This window comes from Salvelinus namaycush, chromosome 3, assembly GCF_016432855.1.
Source record: "Salvelinus namaycush isolate Seneca chromosome 3, SaNama_1.0, whole genome shotgun sequence".
NCBI classification, from domain to species: domain Eukaryota; kingdom Metazoa; phylum Chordata; class Actinopteri; order Salmoniformes; family Salmonidae; genus Salvelinus; species Salvelinus namaycush.
This window is the reverse complement of record NC_052309.1, coordinates 71,217,888-71,237,949: the sequence shown is the minus strand read 5'-3', so window position 1 is coordinate 71,237,949 and position 20,062 is coordinate 71,217,888. Positions and strand designations below refer to the sequence as shown.

General features: G+C 44.8%; 1 protein-coding gene across 1 annotated transcript in view; it reads left to right on the top strand.

Moving 5' to 3' along the window:
• The first annotated feature begins 480 nt into the window (after window positions 1-480).
• The window catches only part of LOC120044552 (protein shisa-9B-like), a 31,952-nt gene continuing 12,370 nt past the window's right edge, over window positions 481-20,062 (top strand). Inside the window, exons 1-2 of the mRNA XM_038989209.1 lie at window positions 481-998; window positions 2,446-2,561. Of these exons, the coding sequence (XP_038845137.1) occupies window positions 481-998; window positions 2,446-2,561 (634 nt within the window). The remainder of the gene's footprint in view (window positions 999-2,445; window positions 2,562-20,062) is intronic.

Below are 20,062 nucleotides of genomic sequence, written 5' to 3'. Positions count from 1 at the left end.
CTTTCTGCCTGTCTCTCTCCCACCTACCTCAAGTGTCTCCACCTCCTTTTTCTTCCCCACTCTCCCAGTCTCTCGGTAATCGGTTCGGTAATATTCCTACTGCCTGGAGTGAACTACCAATAAGGACTCCGACTGTCAACGGAGGATGTCTGTGGCGCAGCGCAGAGAAATTGTCTAAACCTATTCAAGATACCTGTAGCAACTGTAAAAGTGTTGTTGTCGCATCAGTGTAAAGATCTCGTCAGTTTTTTGTTGTTGTAAGCAATTGGAACAGATATAACATTTACACACATTCCCATACAACATCACCGTGCGCTGATGGACAATTACGCGCAGAAGTTGCGGTGCGTAATCATGATAATCATTGTGGATGGCTGTGTTTCATGTTCTTGGATTATGCGTACAAGCTTGTTATGATACCTGGTTATCGCCTTTCCTTCGTCTACAGTGGAGAAGAAAAGTAACAAAGGGACGCACATGATGAGAAGCGCGGGGTTGTTGCTTGGCTACTTTTTGGTGAAAGTTCTTGTATGCGACGCGGAGGGGGAGCCAGGGCAGAAGCTAGACGGCTTTATTATGGTACAAACGGGTACCAACGAGTCAAAATTGAACGGAGAGAACAGCGTTTCGGAGAGTCCGCATACAGAGGACAGGTGCCGGGGTTATTACGATGTGATGGGCCAGTGGGATCCGCCGTTTGTGTGCCAGACGGGCAGTTACCTGTACTGCTGCGGGACCTGTGGCTTCAGATTCTGCTGTGAGTTTACAAGCTCGCGGCTGGACCAGACCACCTGCAAAAACTATGACACCCCGCCGTGGATGATGACAGGCAGACCCCCGCCTAAGAAAAAAGACCCCACTCACGACACCACAAAGGATAAAACAAACTTAATTGTGTATATAATATGTGGAGTTGTTGCCATAATGGCCCTCGTTGGGATTTTCACAAAACTTGGACTTGAAAAGGCGCACCGTCCACACAGAGAAAACATGTCAAGGTGTGTGAACAGTAAACAACATCAGCAGTCCCTGTGCTCAATGCAGTAACAACTTTGGATAGCCTAAATGAATGCAGGAATTTAACTTTTATTTGGGTGTCAGAAGTTTCTTTAAAATATGTAGATGCATTAAAGATGCTGTTTTGTTAAAATAGGTGATAACCCACTGGACACAGACGTCAGTTCAACTTCTAGTTTCGATTTACATTTGGTTGAAATCCACAACAAAAATCAACAAAACATTTCGGGTTAAAAGTTGGGTGAAATAAATAAGAAATGTCCTTACCTTGATGACTTTTTTCAAATCCAGTCGATTTTCCCACATCACATAGACTTGTTAGTTGAAATCTAATCAAATCAAATTGTATTGGTCACATACACATGGAAACAACATTGATTCATGATCCAATCAGTTTTTGCCTAGTGGGAAGTGTTAAAATATAGAATAAATATACATGCTCAGTCAGTTCTACTGACCACAATTTGATTGGCAATCATAGGCAATACCTATGCAGTCTACTATATTTTATTTGTGAGTGACTGTGAATACCTGTCCAATTGCGCTGATGTCTTGAGATTCCATCGAAATGCCATACTTTTCATTCTGAATGATTGAGAACTCTATACTGAATAATAATGAGCTCACTGTGTCCTAGTAAAACCAAATGTGTTGTAGGTAGTAATGTGTGATGAGCCATGCTCACTACGTCCTGGTAAAACAAGACGTGCTGTAGGTAGTAATGTGTGATGAGCCATACTCTCATCTCCCTTGATGTCATCTACCAACATGGTGCCATTAAAAGCCACTTTTGTACTCCATTACACCTGCAATTGTTTTTAATTATCTGACTGCCCTAGATTTCAGCATTTTAATTAGCTTCATTGTGGGTTACCACAACTTAAGGTTCACTTCCCCCAAAAACTGGTTGATTCAATGTTGTTTCCATGTCATTTCAACAAAAAGATTCAATGTGATGACTAATTTCACGTTGAACTTACGTAAGTTGACAACTCAACCAAAAGTAAATCAAAACTAGACGTTGAACTGACGTCTGTGCTCAGTGGGCTGCCTTTGTCTCAACATGCCTTGTGATCCCTATTGTGATTTGTCATATTTCTCAACTATATTATCAATGCACAAAGGAAGGTGATCCCACTAACCCAATATAGCATAAATGGTACTGTGCATATCAATGAAAACCCTTTGAGCATATGCTAATTGGTCATTGGTAGTTCATCTACAAGCATGAGAGTAATTGATTTGATTTAATCTACATTATTCAGACATTAAGACCTGTAAGGATTTCCGGTAAATATCAGATAAATATAGAGGTTTACAGCGTTTGAGCTACTGTAATTTTGCTAGATTTCGTAGCTATTTTGATTTCCTTGTCATGCTTTATTATTGAGTGAACCAGCTGATTGAGGTGTTTGTGTTTTTTGTCAGGGCTCTAGCCCAGGTGATGCGCCAGCCTGGTCCAGGAGAACACTCAGAAGACATTGGAGTGCATGGACAGCACTATGACAACATGCAAGCCAACAGGGTACCTGCTAACAGTCTCCGTAAGTAGGCCTCTTCCATCCAATGTCTCATTTCATAGAGAATAGCCACTACAACAATAGTTTGATACACATTGGAAAGTACAACCAATAGTAAGATGCATAGTCTATTATGTGGAGCTCTGCAATGCATTGGGTATGGTCATGATTGAGATACAGAGATGGTATTAACAGGATGCCATCTGCAGAATCCTGAGGGTCTGACTGCTGTGATCAGACTAATCATGCACAATCTTTACCTCAGTACACACATACACACAATGTTTCAAACAGCCACCACCAGTAAACCTTATCACGCAAGAGAACGTTGACATTTTCATTTTCATCAATTCTATGCTGGAGTCCTATTGAATTGCCCATCAGTCTCCGATTGGTCTTTGTGGTTGTAGTGAGGCAGCTGTGAAATTCAAAAGGCTTATTCACCACCACCCTTTGCCTTCCTGGCTCGCCTGATTTAGCTGCTCCAGATAAGAGAGTTGTGAAAGAAGTCCATTTTGGAGAGTCCTGTGAGCTGCTGAAGCAATTAATCACAGCCTCAGTAATCATTTAACACACTGGGATAATTATCATCATCAACCGCCGCTGACTAATAGTAGTATAAGGCTTTCGCTGCTCTCCATCTCTTACAACTGGCTCTTTCTTTCTCATCCCTCTCTTTTTAGTCTCTCTCAAACAGGCAGGCACACATCTATGCACAGACCCGCAAGAATTCACTCACTCACTCACTCCCTCACTCCCTCACTCCCTCACTCACTCACTCACTCACTCACTCACTCACTCACTCACTCACTCCCTCACTCACTCACTCACTCACTCACTCACTCACTCACTCACTCACTCACTCACTCACTCACTCACTCACTCACTCACTCACTCACTCACTCACTCACTCACTCACTCACTCACTCACTCACTCACTCACTCACTCACTCACTCACTCACTCACACATGGATGATGCAGGATGTATTATTTTATTATGGATTGCATGTCTCAGGCTGCCAGTTGCAATCACACAGGCTAGGCTTTAGTCACTAATGGCAATGGACAGACTTTTCCCCATTTGCTTGTTTGGAAGTGATTGTAATGCATGCTGTCTGTTGTTGGAGAGAAGTAAAATGACATGTTTACTTGTGGTAGTGCATTTTTCATGCTGAAAAGGAGTGTCAATGTATGACATGAAAAACAAGCTGTTTGTTTGTGTGAGACGGACAAATTGGACTTGGAGAGAATGATAATGGGAATACTAGTTTTATGTTGACGGCATAAGCGTATGCCAACAGTGTGTTTTTTTTTTTTTTGTCAAAAACTGAAGTGGATGAGGCAGCTCTGGGTCAAGAGCCTCCACTTTGATTCTTGAGTGTAGCTGAATGTAGCTTCCACCGATAATTGAAGCTTGTAGCTTGTATTCGCGTGAAGTGCTGGCATATTTCTCTCCCATCCCTTGGGTAGGAATTACCCAAGGGATTGGAGACCCAGTTCTGCAATCAGGTGGGCTGCATGGACACACATTGGCATTGTCTCTCCTCACAGTATTGGGAAGGATCCATACGTTTTCACACAATAGCACTGTGGATTGGAGAGGGTAGATGAGTGGCGAGGTGGGTTCTGGGTAATCTCTTCCTTTGTCAGTGGCCCTCCTACCTCCTCCTAGCACAGCACTATATCTCTTAGTCTATCACAACAAGTTGAAGCAACAAGGACCTCTTCAATCTCCACTGTGTTGGCTCACAAAAGGGATGTGTAATTTAGTGTGACAGAGCTTTTCAGGTGTCCTTAGAAGGCCAGGGATTGGGTGAAAGCAGTGTGTGATTCCACTAGAATTCAACACACAGTTTTTTATTGGTTTGGCATAATGTGGGCATTATGGAATCAGAAGGAGCAGTTTGTCACCATTAAGGTGTGTGCTGTGTTGTAATAGAGGTAGTGTTGTTTAGTTATGCTAACTGGAACCCTTATTCAATAAAGTGGGATGATCGCACAGGTTTCTTTGAGCAGCTATTCACACTCATTCCCACACTGACTGTTCTCTTGTAAAAAGTCTCACAAGCAGAGCAGTGTCTTGCTGTTTCATGAGAAGATGTGATGGGTTATTGTATCAGTGTGAACAGCTTCACCCAGTGAGCTCCCTGTTGAAGATGTGGAGAGGCGCAGGGAGGTGTGTGAGGGGAGACACCCAGGTGTTGTGCTGTTAAAGAGCTGACTCCATCTCCATGCAGGCTGAGGGGTAATAACCCAGAGAGTGGGGTGTGTGACTGTGCTGGGAGCAGGGCCATTTCGTAGAGCACTGGGACTAAAAAAACCTTTACATTACTGAGGTTCTCCAGTCTGAAATGCCATTAAAGTGCTTAAAGTCGCAAGTGCTGAGTCTGACTGGTGACAGGCACATACTCGCAGGCAGCAACACAGTGTGTGATTGTTTTGAATTAGGTAACCCACTGTGTGCAGCTTAGTAGACAGACATCAAGTCAGGAAATTGACAGGGCTTTTTATGGTAGCATGGTACCTCAGCAAGAATAGTAAGAAACCTCAGCCACGAGACTAGAGAGCATAATCAGGGTTGCTATAGTGGTGTAAAAAAAAAAGAAAAGATACAATCAGAACAAGGGAAATAATTTAATTCAAATAGATTTTCAAATTTGCCTCATACAGCATCAATACAATCAGAATGGAATCAAACCCTTTGGGCTGAAGCGCCTGAAGAGTGTTATTCTGGTGAATGAATCTCATTATCACACATGTGAAGCAAGCACACTACGCTAGCAGAAGCTCTCACTTAGACAGGCTATTCCACTGGATGTGAATTATGCAGGGTATCTCATCTAGTCTGAGGCTTATGTCCATATATGTGACACCCCATGGCATGCATTGACTGCCAACGAGGACTGTCTGTGTGTGAACTGTGTCTTGTGAGAGAGTAGCACTCTGAAGAGGTGGCAGCACAAGTAATTAGGTTAATGTGAGGCTGCATGTGTTTGAGTATCATCTCCTCCTGGGTTTTCAATCTGATGTTATATTACACTGGACACTTGATGCACTGAGGGTTCAATTGAAAGAGACTCATTAGCATGGTGAAAGGCTTACTTGTGTCAATATCAAGGTATCATTAAAAATAGTAGTTTTTTTCTTGGCCTTTTTATCTGCATATTGTGCTTTTTTGTAATTGTACAATATGATTTTAAGCAACCCACTGGGCAAAAACGTGTTGATTCAACGCTGTTTCCAAGTCATTTCAACCCCAAAATTAAAATGTGATGACATTGAATCAACGTGGAAAACTGTTTGGATTTGCAAAAAGTCATCAACGAAAGGGAATTTAGTCTTTTTTTCACTTAACTTTGAACCTAAATCCAATGACAGGAGGATTTTGGTTGATTTCACGTTGAATTCAAGTTAGTCGATAACTCAACCAAATGTAAATCAAAATTAGACGTTGCACTGATGTCTGTGCCCAGTGGGAAAGCTTTCTCCCATTGTTATGGCCGTAGACTTCAAGTTCATTCAAGTAATGAGGCCTTTGTTTCAAAGACCAATTTTGAAACCTTCATTAACCCTCGTCAGAACTTTAATTGATTATGAAAGAACTGTGTTATAATTAGATCATGGCTATTCATTTTTTTCCAAGGGCTTTGACATTCACAATACAAAGTCCACTCTTTCATACAAGAAGAGTCCGTGGTTTCCGGTGCTTCAGATCATGCATGCTATACAGTGCTTTCAGAAAGTATTCATGCCCCTTGACATATTCCACATTTTGTTGTGTTACAGCCTAAATTCAAAATTGATTAAATTGATTTTTTCTCACCCATACAATACCTCATAATGACAAACTGAAACATGTTTTCAGAAATTTTTGCAAATGTATTTAAAGTGAAATACAAAAATATCTAATTTACGTACAGTTGAAGTCGGAAGTTCACATACACTTAGGTCGGAGTCATTAAAACTAGTTTTTCAACCACTCCACAAATTTCTTGTAAACAAACTATAGTTTTGGCAAGTCAGTTAGGACATCTACTTTGTGCATGACACAAGTAATTTTCCAACAATTGTTTACAGACAGATTATTTCACTTATAACTAACTATATCACAATTCCAGTGGGTCAGAAGTTTACATACACTAAGTTGACTGTGCCTTTAAACAGCTTGGAAAATTCCAGAAAATGAAGTCATAGCTTTAGAAGCTTCTGATAGGCTAATTGACATCATTTGAGTCAATCGGAGGTGTACCTGTGAATGTATGTCACGTTCCTGACCTGTTTTCTGTTGTTTTGTATGTGTTTAGTTGGTCAGGACGTGAGCTGGGTGGGAATTCTATGTTGTGTGTCTAGTTTGTCTGTTTCTATGTCCAGCCTAATATGGTTCTCAATCAGAGGCAGATGGTAATCGTTGTCCCTGATTGAGAATCATATATAGGAGGCTTGTTTTGTGTTGGGATTTTGTGGGTGGTTGTTTCCTGTCTCTGTGTTTGTGTTCTGCACCAGATAGGACTGTATCGGTTTTCACGGTTTGTTGTTTTGTATTGTTGTAAGTGTTCACTGTTTACCGTCTAATTAAACATGTTGAACACTAACCGCGCTGCACTTTGGTCCTCTCCTTCACCCCTGGAAGAAAGCCGTTACAGAACCACCCACCAAACCCGGACCAAGCAGCGTGGCAACAGGCAACGGCGGCAGCAGCAGCAGCAGCGGGAGCTAGCAAGGCAGAGTGGCTGGAAGCCCGAGAGGCTCCCCCAAAAATTTCTTGGGGGGGGGGCACACGGGGAGTATGGCTGGGTCAAGTGGGAGATTTGAGCCAGTTCCCCGTGCTTACCAGAAGGAGCAGTGGGCTAAATTGAGGTACGAGTCGGAGAATGTGGAGGAGTTATTGGACAGATTGGAGGAAAGTGAAAGGATGGGAGATTATGAGACATTTGATGAGTTGTTGGTGATATTGGGGGAGAGCGAAGAGAGAGAGATGTTGGTTTGGCGTAGCATACACGGTACTCGCCCTGAGGTGTGTGATTACCGTGGAGAGCGGGAGTACGGGCAGACACCGTGTTATGCGGAAGAGCGCACGGTGTCTCCTGTACGGGTGCATAGCCCGGTGCGGGTTATTCCACCTCCCCGCACTGGGCGGGCTAGATTGAGCATTGAGCCAAGTGCCATGAAGCCGGCTCTACATATCTGGCCTCCAGTACGTCTCCTCGGGCCGGTGTACATGGCACCAGCCTTACGCATGGTGTCCCCGGTTCGCCTACACAGCCCAGTGCGGGTTATTCCACCTCCCCGCACTGGATGGGCTACGGGGAGCATTCAACCAGGTAAGGTTGGGCAGGCTCAGTGCTCAAGGGAGCCAGTACGCCTGCACGGTCCGGTATATCCGGTGCCACCTTCCCGCCCCAGCCCAGTACCATCAGTGCCTACACCACGCACCAGGCTTCCTGTGCGTCTCCAGAGCCCTGTTCCTCCTCCACGCACTAGCCCTATGGTGCGTGTCTTCAGCCCGGTACCACCAGTTCCGGCACCACGCACCAAGCCTCCTGTGCGTCTCCAGAGCCCTGTTCCTCCTCTACGCACTATCCCTATGGTGCGTGTCTCCAGCCCAGTACCTCCAGTTCCGGTACCACGCACCAGGCCTATAGTGCGCTTCGAGAGTCCAGTGTGCCCTGTTCCTGCTCCCCGCACTAGCCTTGAGGTGCGTGTCTCCAGTCCGGTACCACCAGTTCCGGCACCACGCACCAGGCCTACTGTGCGCCTCAGCAGGTCAGAGTCGGCTGTCTGCCCAACGCCGCCTGCACTGCTCGTCTGCCCAGCACCGTCTGTACTGCCTGCCTGCCCAACGCAGTCTGAGCCATCTGCCTGCCCAGCGCCGTCTGAGCCATCTGCCTGCCCAGCGCCATCTGAGCCATCCGTCTGCCCAGCGCCGTCTGAGCCATCCGTCTGCCCAGCGCCGTCTGAGTCATCCGTCTGCCCAGCGCCGTCTGAGCCATCCGTCTGCCCAGCGCCATCTGAGCCATCCGTCTGCCCAGCGCCGTCTGAGCCATCTGTCTGCCTAGCGCCATCTGAGCCATCTGTCTGCCCAGCGCCATCTGAGTCATCCGTCTGCCACGAGCCATTAGAGCCGCCCGTCTGTCCTGAGCCATTAGAGCCGTCCGTCAGTCAGGAGCCGCTAGAGCCGTCCGTCAGTCAGGAGCTGCCAGAGACGCCAGCCAGTCAGGAGCTGCCAGAGACGCCAGCCAGTCAGGAGCTGCCAGAGACGCCAGCCAGTCAGGAGCTGCCAGAGACGCCAGCCAGTCAGGAGCTGCCAGAGATGCCAGCCAGTCAGGAGCTGCCAGAGACGCCAGCCAGTCAGGAGCTGCCAGAGACGCCAGCCAGTCAGGAGCTGCCAGAGCCGCCAGACAGTCAGGAGCTGCCAGAGCCGCCAGACAGTCATGAGCTGCCCTCCAGTCATGAGCTGCCCTCCAGTCATGAGCTGCCCTCCAGTCATGAGCTGCCCTACAGTCATGAGCTGCCCTACAGTCATGAGCTGCCCTACAGTCCGGAGCGGTCACCCAGTCCGGAGCTGCCACCCAGTCCGGAGCTGCCACCCAGTCCGGAGCTGCCACCCAGTCCGGAGCTGCCACTCAGTCCGGAGCTGCCACTCAGTCCGGAGCTGCCACTCAGTCCGGAGCTGCCACGCAGTCCGGAGCTGCCACTCAGTCCGGAGCTGCCATTAGTCCGGAGTTGCCCCTCTGTCCTGAGCTACCTCTCTGTCCTGAGCTACCTCTCTGTCCTGAGCTACCTCTCTGTCCTGAGCTACCTCTCGGTCCTGAGTTGTCTCCTCTATTTAGGAGGGGCCTTGGTGAAGGTTCCTGGACCATGGTCGGGGGCGAGGGTCGCCACTCAAAGGACGCTAAGGAGGGGGACAAAGACAGTGGTGGAGTGGTGTCCTCGTCCACCGCCGGAGCCGCCACCCCGGACAGATGCCCACCCAGACCCTCCCCTTGAGTTTTAGGGGTGCGCCCGGAGTTCGCACCTTGAGGGGGGGGTTCTGTCACGTTCCTGACCTGTTTTCTGTTGTTTTGTATGTGTTTAGTTGGTCAGGACGTGAGCTGGGTGGGAATTCTATGTTGTGTGTCTAGTTTGTCTGTTTCTATGTCCAGCCTAATATGGTTCTCAATCAGAGGCAGATGGTAATCGTTGTCCCTGATTGAGAATCATATATAGGAGGCTTGTTTTGTGTTGGGATTTTGTGGGTGGTTGTTTCCTGTCTCTGTGTTTGTGTTCTGCACCAGATAGGACTGTATCGGTTTTCACGGTTTGTTGTTTTGTATTGTTGTAAGTGTTCACTGTTTACCGTCTAATTAAACATGTTGAACACTAACCGCGCTGCACTTTGGTCCTCTCCTTCACCCCTGGAAGAAAGCCGTTACAATGTATTTCAAGGCCTACCTTCAAACTCAGTACCTCTTTGCTTGACATCATGGGAAAATCAAAAGAAATCAGCCAAGACCTCAGAAAAAAAATTGTAGACCTCCACAAGTCTGGTTCATCCTTGGGAGCAATTCCCAAATGCCTGAAGGTACCATGTTCATCTGTACAAACAATAGTACGCAAGTATAAATACCATGGGACCATGCAGCAGTCATACCGCTCAGGAAGGAGACGTGCTCTGTCTCCTAGAGATGAACATACTTTGGTGCGAAAGTGCAAATCAATCCCAGAACAACAGCAAAGGACCTTTTGAAGATGCTGGAGGAAACAGATACACAAGTATCTATATCCACAGTAAAACGAGTCCTATATCGACATAACCTGAAAGGCCGCTCAGCAAGGAAGAAGCCACTTCTCCAAAACCACCATAAAAAAGACAGACTACGGTTTGCAACTGCACATGGGGACAAAGGTGGTACTTTTTGGAGAAATGTCCTCTGGTCTGATGGAACAAAAATAGAACTGTTTGGCCATAATGACCATCTTTATGTTTGGAGGAAAAAGGGGGAGGCTTGCAAGTCGAAGAACACCATCCCAACCGTGAAGCACGGGGGTGGCAGCATCATGTTGTGGGGTTGCTTTGCTGCAGGAGGGATTGGTGCAGTTCACAAAATAGATGGCATCATGAGGCTGGAAAATTATGTGGATATATTGAAACAACATCTCAAGACATCAGTCAGGAAGTTAAACCTTGGTCACAAATGGGTCTTCCAAATGGACAATGACCTCAAGCATACTTCCATACTTCCAGGACAACAAAGTCAAGGATTTGGAGTGGCCATCACAAAGCCCTGACCTCAATCCTATAGAAAATTTGTGGGCAGAACTGAAAAAGCGTGTGCGAGCAAGGAGGCCTACAACTCTGACTCAGTTACACCAGCTCTGTCAGGAGGAATGGGCCAAAATTCACCCAACTTATTGTGGGAAGCTTGTGGAAGGCTACACAAAATGTTTGACCCAAGTGAAACAATTTAAAAGCAATGCTACCAAATACTAATTGAGTGTATGTATTTGAGTGTATGACCCACTGGGAATGTGATGAAAGAAATAAAAGCTGAAATAAATAATTCTCTCTACTATTATTCTGACATTTCACATTCTTACAATAAAGTGGTGATCCTAACTGACCTAAGACAATGAATTTTTACTAGGATTAAATGTCAGGAATTGTGAAAAACTGAGTTTAAATGTATTTTTCTAAGGTGCATGTTAACTTCCAACTTCAACTGTAGGTATTCACACCCCGGACACAATACATGTTAGAATTTCCTTTGGCAGCGATTGCAGCTGTCAGTCTTTCTGGGTAATTCTCTAAGAGCGTTGCACACTAGGATTGTACAATATTTGCACATTATTCTTTTTAAAATTCTTCAAGCTCTGTCGAGTTGGTTGTTGATCATGGCTATACTGCAATTTTCAAGTCTTGCCATAGATTTTCAAGCCGATTAAAGAGACCTGACCTCACTCCAGACCTGACTGCCCTTGACCAGCACAAAAACATCCTGTGGCGGACTGCAATAGCATCGAATAGTCCCCACGATATGCAACTGTTCAGGGAAGTCAGGAACCAATATACACAGTCAGTCAGGAAAGCAAAGGCTAGCTTTTTCAAGCAGAAATTCGCATCCTGTAGCTCTAACTCCAGAAGGTTTTGGGACACTATAAAGTCCATGGAGAACAAGAGCACCTCCTCCCAGCTGCCCACTGCACTGAGGCTAGGTAACACGATCACCACTGATAAATCCATGATAATCGAAAATTTCAATAAGCATTTCTCAACGGCTGGCCATGCCTTCCTCCTGGCTACTCCAACCCCGGCCAACAGCTCCACCTCCCCCGCAGCTACTCGCCCAAGCCTCCCCAGCTTCTCCTTCACCCAAATCCAGACAGCAGATGTTCTGAAAGAGCTGCAAAACCTGGACCCGTACAAATCAGCTGGGCTAGACAATCTGGAACCTCTCTTTCTAAAACTATCCACCGCCATTGTTGCAACCCCTATTACCAGCCTGTTCAACTTCTCTTTTGTATCGTCCGAGATCCCTAAAGATTGGAAAGCTGCCACGGTCATCCCCCTCTTCAAAGGGGGTGACACCCTAGACCCAAACTGTTACAGACCTATATCCATCCTGCCCTGCCTATCTAAAGTCTTCGAAAGCCAAGTTAATAAACAGATCACTGACCATTTCGAATCCCACCGTACCTTCTCCGCTGTGCAATCCGGCTTCCGAGCCGGTCACGGGTGCACTTCAGCCACGCTCAAGGTACGAAACGATATCATAACCGCCGTCGATAAAAGACAGTACTGTGCAGCCGTCTTCATTGACCTGGCCAAGGCTTTCGACTCTGTCAATCACCGTATTCTTATCGGCAGACTCAATAGCCTTGGTTTTTCTAATAACTGCCTCGCCTGGTTCACCAACTACTTTGCAGACAGAGTTCAGTGTGTCAAATCGGAGGGCATGTTGTCCGGACCTCTGGCAGTCTCTATGGGGGTACCACAGGGTTCAATTCTCGGGCCGACTCTTTTCTCTGTATATATCAATGATGTCGCTCTTGCAGCGGGGCGATTCCCTGATCCACCTCTACGCAGACGACACCATTATGTATACTTCTGGCCATTCCTTGGACACTGTGCTAACTAACCTCCAAATGAGCTTCAATGCCATACAACACTCCTTCCATGGCCTCCAACTGCTCTTAAACGCTAGTAAAACCAAATGCATGCTTTTCAACCGTTCGCTGCCCGCACCCACCCGCCCGACTAGCATCACCACCCTGGACGGTTCCGACCTAGAATATGTGGACAACTATAAATACCTCGGTGTCTGGCTAGACTGTAAACTTTCCTTCCAGACTCATATTAAACATCTCCAATCCAAAATCAAATCTAGAATCGGCTTTCTATTTCGCAACATAGCCTCCTTCGCCAAAATTACCCTAGTAAAACTGACTATCCTACCGATCCTCGACTTCGGCGATGTCATCTACAAAATAGCTTCCAACACTCTACTCAGCAAACTGGATGCAGTCTATCACAGTGCCATCCGTTTTGTTACCAAATCACCTTATACCACCCACCACTGCGACCTGTATGCTCTAGTCAGCTGGCTCTCGCTACATATTCGTGGCCAGACCCACTGGCTCCAGGTCATCTATAAGTCTATGCTAGGTAAAGCTCCGCCTTATCTCAGTTCACTGGTAACGATAACAACACCCACCCGTAGCACACGTTCCAGCAGGTATATCTCACTGATCATCCCCAAAGCCAACACCTCATTTGGCCGCCTTTCCTTCCAGTTCTCTGCTGCCAGTGACTGGAACGAATTGCAAAAATCGCTGAAGTTGGAGACTTTTATTTCCCTCACCAACTTTAAACATGAACTATCTGAGCAGCTAACCGATCGCTGCAGCTGTACATAGTCCATCTGTAAATAGCCCACCCAATCTACCTACCTCATCCCCATACTGTTTTTATATTATTTACTTTTCTGCTCTTTTGCACACCAGTATCTCTACTTGCACATCATCATCTGCTCATTTATCACTCCAGTGTTAATTGCCTACCTCCTCATGCCTTTTGCACACAATGTATATAGACTTTCTTTTTTCTACTGTGTCATTGACATGTTTATTGTGTTATTGGCTTGTTTATGGTTTACCCCATGTGTAACTCTGTGTTGTTGTCTGTGTCACACTGCTTTGCTTTATCTTGTACAGGTCGCAGTTGCAAATGAGAACTTGTTCTCAACTAGCCTACCTGGTTAAATAAAGGTGAAATTAAATTAAATTTAAAAAAGTCAAAACTGTAACTAGGCCACTCAGGAACATTCAATGTCATATTGGTAAGTAACTCCAGTGTATATTTGCCCTTGTGTTTTAGGTTATTGTCCTGCTGAAAGGTAAATTTGTCTCCCAGTGTCTTTTGGAAAGCAGACTGAACCAGGTTTTTCTCTAGGACTTTGCCCGTGCTTAGTTCTATTCCATTAATTTATTTTTAGCTCAAAAACCCCTTTGTCTTTACCGATTACAAGCATACCCATAACATAATGCAGCCTTTACCATGCTTGAAAATATGAAGAGTGGTACTCAGTGATGTGTTTGATTTTCCCCAAGCATAACACTTTGTATTCAGGACATAAAGTACATTTTTGTGCCACATTTTTTGCAGTATTACTTTAGCTCCTTAATGCGAACAGGATGCATGTTTTTGAATATTTGTATTCTGTACAGGCTTCCTTCTTTGTCATTTCGGTTAGCATCGTGGAGTAACTGAAATGTTGTTGATCCATTCTCAGTTTTCTCCTATCACAGCCATTAAACTCTGTTACTGTTATAAAGTCACACTTGGCATCATAGTGAAATCCCTGAGCGGTTTCTTTCCTCTTCGTCAACTGAGTTTGGAAGGACACCTGTATCTTTGTAGTGACTGGGTGTATTGATACACCATACAATGTGTAATATATCAAATCAAATATTAATTTAATCAATTTTAAATTCAGGCTGTAACACAATAAAACGTGGATACAGCGAAGGGGTCTGAACACTTTCTGAAGGCACTGTATATGGCTCAGGTGGTTTCCATTCTGATGCCCTTATGTCACATGATGGAACTAATACATATGGTGCCAATATGCATGACATCTCCATGGAAACGAAGGTATGACGACCAAGTGGCCTGTCCATGGATTTTTGCTGTTGTAGGTAAAATAGGTAGGAGCAGAAAAGTGATTGTTGTTGAATTACACTAACTTAAGAGGCAGAATACATTATATCTGACTTTGAATTAATTTCCCCACAGTGGAAAAAGGACCTGATTATACACTTGCAGTTTGCAGTTCCACTGTCAACTCCTATAGGATTGTGCATGACTGTATCCATGGCAATCTCACACAATCGTGCTGGCACTGATTTTTTCCTGCCCCTTACAACTTCAGATTGAACTGATAAAAATGTACTTTTATCTAGGGAAATTCCCCTGAGGAAAACTATACATATAGACATTTGAGGCACCCTTAAATATCATAATAATCATGCTTTGAGGGAAATACTAATAAGGAATGAACATTCCTAATAGGCAGCATAGTTCTTTGTTTTCAACACATCAACTGTAGAATAAGCATTTTCTTTGGTTAACGCTTCCACTTTCTCCTCTTACATCGAAACCCACCAAAGTAGAGTACGTAAATGTGTGTACAAGGTAGTATCTTTCAGAAAACGTCTGCCTGGTTGTCACAGGCATATAGTACCCTGAACATCAAGCCTACTGTACCTCAAGGTATGCCTACGAGATGAGTTTTCTCCTTCAGCTGAAATTATTATTATTCTCTTTAATGAATTCAGGCGTTCTTGGTGCTGCCATGACAGGCGAATAATTAATCATTCTTTAAACAGAGACCCCTTTTTTTCTTCCGTGCCCCCTCCTGGAATAATGATCCGTTCATTACCAGCCAGCCGACATGTTGACAGGTAGGTGATGGAAATTAGAGGTTCAGGAGCAGCTAGCGATGGGATGGGAGCTTCAGCACTGTGGCCTATGACTGCCTCACTGATGGGTCATAGTATAGCTATTAGTAAGCTACATTTAAACCTACAGCAAAATGTAATCAAAAGATGAACATGAATCCCTCCCTGTACAGTACATTAAAACAACACACCATGTTCAACAATGTATTGTAAAAGTAAGCTGTAGGTTTATCATATACCAGACTGCCGATCAGACCCCAATACCCAATGCCCTCATGTATGACCAATGACAAGGATTTATTTTAGGACTGCCTAATGGCATTTTTGAGTAGTTCAATAACATGGGGGTTACTGCAGATACCTTAGATCGCTTGTTCTGATCATCCTCACACCACTCAGGATACTCTGCTTCCATGCTGGCTGGTGATTGGGAAATTACACAGAGGGCCTGTTGGGGGTTCTAACACATCCGATGTAATGTAATATTAATATTAATGTCCACTGAGAATGGTCACAGCTTCAAAGGGGGCTTTCTTCACTTACTCTTTAAAGAGGGTTCTTTGGTCATCTTTTCTTTGTTGGTAAGTGCTGACAAGTCCCTCTTAAGTGGAAAGTGTTTAAGTTTACTCCCAGCTAAATGATGAATATCTACATTTATAAACAGATTTAAATGTAGATGAAGCACAGCCCATGTTAGATCATGAACAATATTAGTGCATCATTGGCATCATAGTATCCACGATCTACAATACCATAGGAAACACATACCTCTGAAAAATATATTGCTGTTTTTGACCATACAATGCTTGTCATAGTGTTTGTGAAAATTACTCTTTTGTAATTATTACTAGGTCAGCAAAGACAGAGGTAGTTCATGTCAACAGACGACCAGACGTTTCTTGTAACAAATGGACGCTTGGGAAAGAAATGGTCATTGTCAGAACAGAAACCCAAACAATCACAACCATGCATCTTACAGCCTCAAAACCACCAGACCTTATTAGTCCAGGAGCAGCACCTTGAGTTCAGGAGCAGCACTTTGAGTTCAGGAGCAGCACCTTGAGTTCAGGAGCAGCACCTTGAGTTCAGGAGCAGCACTTTGAGTTCAGGAGCAGCACCTTGAGTTCAGGAGTAGCACCTTGAGTTCAGGAGCAGCACCTTGAGTTCAGGAGCAGCACTTTGAGTTCAGGAGCAGCACTTTGAGTTCAGGAGCAGCACCTTGAGTTCAGGAGCAGCACCTTGAGTTCAGGAGCAGCACTTTGAGTTCAGGAGCAGCACCTTGAGTTCAGGAGCAGCACCTTGAGTTCAGGAGCAGCACCTTGAGTTCAGGAGCAGCACCTTGAGTTCAGGAGCAGCACCTTGAGTTCAGGAGTAGCACCTTGAGTTCAGGAGCAGCACCTTGAGTTCAAGAGCAGCACCTTGAGTTCAGGAGCAGCACCTTGAGTTCAGGAGTAGCACCTTGAGTTCAGGAGCAGCACCTTGAGTTCAGGAGCAGCACTTTGAGTTCAGGAGCAGCACCTTGAGTTCAGGAGCAGCACCTTGAGTTCAGGAGCAGCACCTTGAGTTCAGGAGCAGCACCTTGAGTTCAGGAGCAGCACTTTGAGTTCAGGAGCAGCATAGTAATACCCAGTCAACGTTCAGTCATTGTAGTACACTAGCATTAAATCTCTACTGGGTCTGGTAGTTCTCTCTTTGTAGATAATGCCTCAGTTGTACAACAACATACCTCCCATATTATTTAGATTTCCATGCCAGGTTTGCATCTGGTTGCAACAAAATGGGTTGTGCTCTGTGTTCGACCACAGGGAAATCTATCACCGCCACTGTCGTTTTGATGTATTTGAGGACATCAAGGTATGGCTTTCATACACACACACACACACACACACACACACACACACACACACACACACACACACACACACACACACACACACACACACACACACACACACACACACACACACACACACACACACACACACACACACACACACACGGATCTCATTTTGTCAACTGGACATGAGAGGTAAATAATTGCACCGACAGGAACAGCAGCACTAGTTATGTGACTGAGCCCTCTTCAGTTGGTTGGTAAGCGTTCAGGAGATTAATCCCCTTGTTCAGCTGCAGTAGTATGTGAGATTCAGGAAAACAGGGCAGCACAGATGGATTTATAACATTAGATCAACTAGCTAGAATGGACAGATATTACAATAGAACAACAAAGCCTGTTAGCATACAAAGCATACAAAGTGTCCTTTCTCCCAATCATCAGAAAAAGCCTTGAGAAACACTTTACAAAATTCTGTACCCTGTATACAGAATATAGTCTGCTATATTCCTGAGATTATAGCCTTGACAATACATTGTCGGGAGACAATGCTTTGTGCTTCCTTCCCATATCTTATGTGTTGAGGACTGTAGTTATTTTGACTGCACAACAGCTCCACTAAAATGGTTATTTTCTCCCTGGCGTTTTGCTTCTGTCTCTTTGACTCACTTCTGGGCAGGGGGTAGAGTGGTGTGTCTATAGGGCCTGTTCCCCTCCTCGTCCTCTAGCCATGTCTGGCACTGCCAAGTGTATCCATGCCAGGGCTGCCTCCCTAGGATGGATACTGCCTCTATGGCAGGGGTTGTGGGTGCCTGGTTGGCACTGAGTGAAATGGTCCAGAGGGAGTTCTCACACGTGTCAGCGTCACAGATGACACAATCCTCTCAGACAGACAGGGCTTTGTTCTAGTTCCCTCTCCTCTCCTCTAGTTGCCTCTCCTCTGGGTGGGTGGCTGGCTGGCGGCTAGGCTACACTCAACTTCTGTCCTGTGTGCTGCTGGGGCCATCTTGGCCACACGCACTGTCCTGTCCCTCTCCTCCAGGCCTGCCTGTGTGAGCAAGGGGAACCTGTGGCCACTTGGCCTCTTTTCTCTCTAGGCAGCCAGCCGAAGAGAAGAAAGTTCTCCCTTGCTGCCAACACACACGGCCGGACGGTCTGGCAGGCCCTTCCCCACAAGACAGTGTCACAGGAAACTGTATTTAAATGGGTTACTACTACTACCTACAATGATGAATGGAAAACGGTTACAAAACATCACCTTTATTTCCAGTTACATGCCTATTTTTTAACAGGACATTTTATATCTCCTCTTCCTTTTCATATCTGCCTTGTTGAATGGTTTTAGACAAAAGAATGCTGTGATCATTTTGAGACACTTTAGTTAAGCTTCCGCCTAAGGGCCAAACCTCCTTTAAAAGTACTGCTGCTGCATACCAAAGCTGTAGTTCTATATCTTTGTTGGTACCTGACATGAATGATAACACCTTGTCAAGCTCGCAGGCTGAGAAGAGAAGCTTGATACAACAAGGTTGAAAAGTGAGATGAGGGTTTACTCCAACTAATGAAATACAAATGAAGTTCTCTCTTGTCTAAACTAATTTATTTAATGTACCATAAGTAGCACATGGCAATATGCAAGCACTTGGATGAGCAGATAGTGATTAGCTTTTGCATTGCTATGGGCATATTATTTATTTTGTAGAAGTCACATTTGTGTCTGTACTATAGATGAATGAAACGCACGTTTCCATACATGGACAACTTTGACCCAACTGGTGGCATGGAGATTAGCATTATCACAAATAGTGCACACAAACCCACCATCATGCATGGTTTTAAGTAGTTCACCCAGACCACAGCACATACATCTTAATGCACAAAATAGTGAATATGTTTTATCTATATTTAATGTACCTTTTGCAAATCGTTATTCTGTGCTTGTATTTTTACCTAACTGTTTACTGAATTATCCATTCATAAAGCACATGCAATGGTGTCACTGTAATTAATAAGTTTGACAAAATAATTGTGTTGTCCATCCAATATACTCTTAGCATAGGGGAACGTCAATTTCATTCAGTAATACAAAAAGACAAAGCTTATACATTAGATTTACATAGTGCCGGCATATAAATTAATTAAATGTTAATTTCATGCAGGCTTTTTGTGAGCACAGCAGAGCCTGTTCTCCCTCAGCAGATAAATAATGGGAGTATGAACTGTTACTCATGTGGGTGTTGCCAACTGGTTAATGTATGAACTATGGAGACAGGCCATTGTAAGTTGGAGATTCCATTACTTAGTTGGCGTAGTCAAACTTGCCTCTGGAGAGAAACCTGTTCACCTAGTTTGCCAATCAAGCCATAAACATCAACATTTACAAAGTTAAGTGTTGCCCTCAATAACAATCCGAGTCTGGAAGCGTAGGCTACATTTCAGAGGTGAGCTGATGAATGCGTATGATTTTAAGGTAATGGAAGCAGGTAGAGCACAGAGAAGGAGTGAACAATGCTCTGAGAGAGGAGAAGAGAGGAGGCGTTATTGATTCTTCTGCTGCTTTTATCTCACAGTGAGCTCTACCTGTCAGATTGGATTACGCAGACAATGGCTTTCCTCAGTCTGTAGGAATTCAGAGACATACTGTTTTTATGCCATCATCTGCACCCAGATCGGTTATGTTCCATCACTGCATATGCCTATTTTATGTAAATTACATCTGAGGAAATTCAACCTATTAAATGACCTGTCAAGTCA